Genomic DNA, 324 nt, shown 5'->3' with positions numbered 1-324 from the left:
TGCAGCTGCTCAGCACGACCAACAGCAGCATTGGGGTATAGAGGGTTCTTCTGGTGGTGGTGATGATAAGGGTGGTGCAGGTGGTGCAAACAGCAGCAGCAGCAGCAGCAGCAGCAGCAGCAGCAGCAATCCTGCTGATGATGATGCTGGTACTAGTCTAGCTGAGGGGCTGGCTAGTGGTATTCTCCCGTGTAGAAAACGTAAAGCCCCAGAAGAGCTCCCGCAGATAGATGAGGCGACAGCAGAACGCCTAAAAAGAGCCACAGATTCTCTCACCAAAGAACAACTCAAAATGCTGCTAGCCAGAGCTTGCTCACACTACCC

At 53.4% G+C, this 324-nt stretch overlaps 1 protein-coding gene across 1 annotated transcript in view; it reads left to right on the top strand.

Moving 5' to 3' along the window:
- Positions 1-324, top strand: part of EMH_0023750 (uncharacterized protein) — a gene marked incomplete at both ends in the record, with an annotated part of 4971 nt that overhangs the window by 128 nt on the left and 4519 nt on the right. The window contains one exon of the mRNA XM_013502191.1: positions 3-149. Coding sequence (XP_013357645.1) covers positions 3-149 — 147 coding nt within the window. The remainder of the gene's footprint in view (positions 1-2; positions 150-324) is intronic.

Source organism: Eimeria mitis, genomic scaffold (genome assembly GCF_000499745.2).
Source record: "Eimeria mitis Houghton genomic scaffold, Emh_scaff847, whole genome shotgun sequence".
Taxonomy (NCBI): domain Eukaryota; phylum Apicomplexa; class Conoidasida; order Eucoccidiorida; family Eimeriidae; genus Eimeria; species Eimeria mitis.
Note: the sequence above shows the minus strand (reverse complement) of the source record. Positions and strands in the feature narration are given on the sequence as shown.